Below are 2,886 nucleotides of genomic sequence, written 5' to 3'. Positions count from 1 at the left end.
CAATGAACCTGTCCTTGGCCAGGAAAAACAGGCACTCGCTTGTTTAATTATTTTGCGATCTAGATTTCTTCTTCTTTTTTGAAGTGAGAAGTTGTCGGACTGACGGACCCCCCCCAAAACAAAAACTCTTCGGTTCTCCACGAATTACACAAGTCACCCAAATCAGCGTTAAAAAAGCGGGAGGCGCCGAAAAGCGACTAATTTGCATCACTGTGATTAACCTGCTACCTTACCATGTGCAACGATGTAAACATTTACTAGTAAACTTTGCAAAATAATAAACATTTTAGGTTACATTTTATTTTAAATGTTTTACTTAGGGTCATATATACCAGTGCCTAGTTTAGAACAGTTTGTATATTTGTACAGCTCACTAACATCGGATTGAAACCAAAAAATTGTTTTACAAAGAAGAAACGCCCCTTTACTGAATTGACACCGTGGATATAAAATGTTCTTGAGAGTGGAGTTTATCCCAAAGCTATTTACCCCCTCCACCCAAAAGAAGGGCCATCATTCAGCTGAGAGTGGCACTACGGACCGAGTTCACTCAGTCAGAAAGGGGGAGGGTGTAGGGTTGGGTTTGGAATTGGGCCTAAAGCTTACTGACTGCACACTCACCAACATCACTGCGCTGGCTGTTCTTGTCACTGGGCAGGCGGGCGTAGGAAGTATAGTGACCTCCGATCATTCCTCCATAGTGGTTGATGACTGCGTACAAGTCGTAGATGGGAGGTTGTTGCATATCGTCCTTCTGGCCAATACAGAACTTACTAAGATCCAGATTCCTAGAAGACAGGAGTGCATGACGGTGTAAACATATGATTAAAGTAAATCTAAACAAATGGAACAGGTGGTTGGAGTTTAACTTTTGACTGTGTGTTTACCTGACAGGGAAGTCCACCATGTCGTTGATCTTGTCCCTCCAGATGAAGCTCCTGAAGGAGAAGCGTTTGAGCTGGATGATCAGGATGTTGGGCAGACGCCACAGCAGCAGCTGCTTGGAGGCCTCTCGGTGCTGCTGGCACTTTGGACAGTACCTGCAGAACAGAGAGTGTGGATATTAATCACTGCTCTACATCGCCCTGCTCCCCAGGAAAATACAAGCACTACAGTGAGGTGATGGAATATTATAAGACGTCAGTTTCAAAAAGAAAATGAAGGCACTCTGACTTGTGGAAACCAGGAGGTAAAGGCCTTCACTGAATGCCCCTTTAACAGATTTAGTATACATGTTTTTGTATGCTAATGCATGCTGAGTTCCCTTCTAAAGCAAACGCAGATAAGATTATGTCGTTTAAAATATCGAGGTCATTTTGGAGGACTTTTGTCATGAATTTCTGTATTATTTTATAGAAAGTAGCTGTGTCCAAAACATGATCAAATAATCCTGAAATGAATATACAAATATTGTGTTAATGCAACCTTGGGAGGCAACAAGAAAGAAAGTTCTTGCATTATTAGAGTTTGAAATCCCAGAATAAAGATCCTTACCATGCCTCCTCTGGAGCCAGCACCTCTGGCCTGGTGAAGAGGTTGAGGCACTGCTCCAGGGTGAAGTGTCCCGCTCTGGCCGTCTCACTCAGAGAGCCGGGGTCCTCGTCGTACTCCAGCTCCTTAGAGCTCACCAGCACGTACTCCTTCAGACGCTCATTGTTTTTCCACACCAGCTCCAGGGTGGCGTCTTCAGGGAGGTCTGCAAGGAGGTCCTCTGCGAAGGGGGCGTGGATAAAACCTTTGTTTTACAGCTTTCATTCAATACAATGGCGGCAAATAATCGATTAACATTCGCCAGGGCTGTCCGATTTTCGAATTTGATCATGGTCAGTTTCTGGCATCCCTAGTTGATTGTGCGTTGATCTGTTGCTAATGCCTCTGGGTTCCAATGGGCATGTAAACAAATGCATAATGCTGCGCTATACTTTGCGGCCTCACCCGGTTGCATGGCGACTAGGGACGGGAACGATTAATCGAATATTCAAAATTATTCAGGTATTCGAATAATTATTCAGGTATTCGAATATGAGTTATTAATATTTGTATTAATTTAATTTGTAATTGTATTGTTATTATTTTATTTTTTTGGGAGGGATGCCTAAGTTGATTACATATTATCAAATTGAATAATTCAATGTATACGACAGTGCCATAGCTAAATGTGTTAGTTGACGTCTAAACGTGTGTTTTGCTCCGCTCACCGGTCCCTCACAGCGGGCAGAGCTGCAGGTGCTGATCTCTCTCTCGCGTCCGGTTATACTTCACTCGTGTTTATGTCCAAATCCATCAGATCTAGCTGGTTCTATGATATGGCTGCTGCCCCTCCCTACACGCAGATCACGCAGACTCAAACCTCATCTGCGGCGCAAATGCGCTCCGCAGCCGTTGCGAGGTTCCGGCGCTAACAGATCATGAGCATGCTCCCCCGCCCCCCTGTCAACACATGAGTGGCCAGCCTGAACAACAATAAGTGTAATTTTCATCCAATATAGTATACCTCAATGAGAGACAAAATGAGAACAAAAAAATCCAGAAATCACATTGTCTGGTTTTTAAAGAATTTATTTGCAAATTATGGTGGAAAATAAGTATTTGGTCAATAACAAAAATTCATCTCAATACTTTGTTATATACCCTTTGTTGGCAATGACAGAGTTCAAACGTTTTCTGTAAGTCTTCACAAGGTTTTCACACACTGTTGCTGGTATTTTGGCCCATTCCTCCATGCAGATCTCCTCTAGAGCAGTGATGTTTTGGGGCTGTCGCTGGGCAACACGGACTTTCAACTCCCTCCAAAGATTTTCTATGGGGTTGAGATCTGGAGACTGGCTAGGCCACTCCAGGACCTTGAAATGCTTCTTACGAAGCCACTCCTTCGTTGCCCGGGCG

At 43.8% G+C, this 2,886-nt stretch overlaps 1 protein-coding gene across 1 annotated transcript; it reads right to left on the bottom strand.

The window, feature by feature from the left end:
* Positions 1–621: 621 nt before the first annotated feature.
* On the bottom strand, positions 622–1,945 carry LOC104946659 (ubiquitin carboxyl-terminal hydrolase 19-like; the record flags this gene model as incomplete). The annotated part of the gene is made up of 4 exons (XM_010772534.1): positions 1,936–1,945; positions 1,495–1,711; positions 888–1,040; positions 622–788 (listed from the first exon to the last, which is right to left on the bottom strand). Coding segments are annotated over exons 1-4 (547 nt in total), but the record flags the coding sequence as incomplete, so codon positions are not given.
* Positions 1,946–2,886: the final 941 nt, after the last annotated feature.

The sequence above is a fragment of the Notothenia coriiceps genome, unplaced genomic scaffold (genome assembly GCF_000735185.1).
Source record: "Notothenia coriiceps isolate Sejong01 unplaced genomic scaffold, NC01 NC01_scaffold00011303, whole genome shotgun sequence".
Taxonomy (NCBI): Eukaryota; Metazoa; Chordata; class Actinopteri; order Perciformes; family Nototheniidae; genus Notothenia; species Notothenia coriiceps.
The sequence above is the reverse complement of the archived record's forward strand: the minus strand, read 5'-3'. Positions and strand labels throughout refer to the sequence as shown.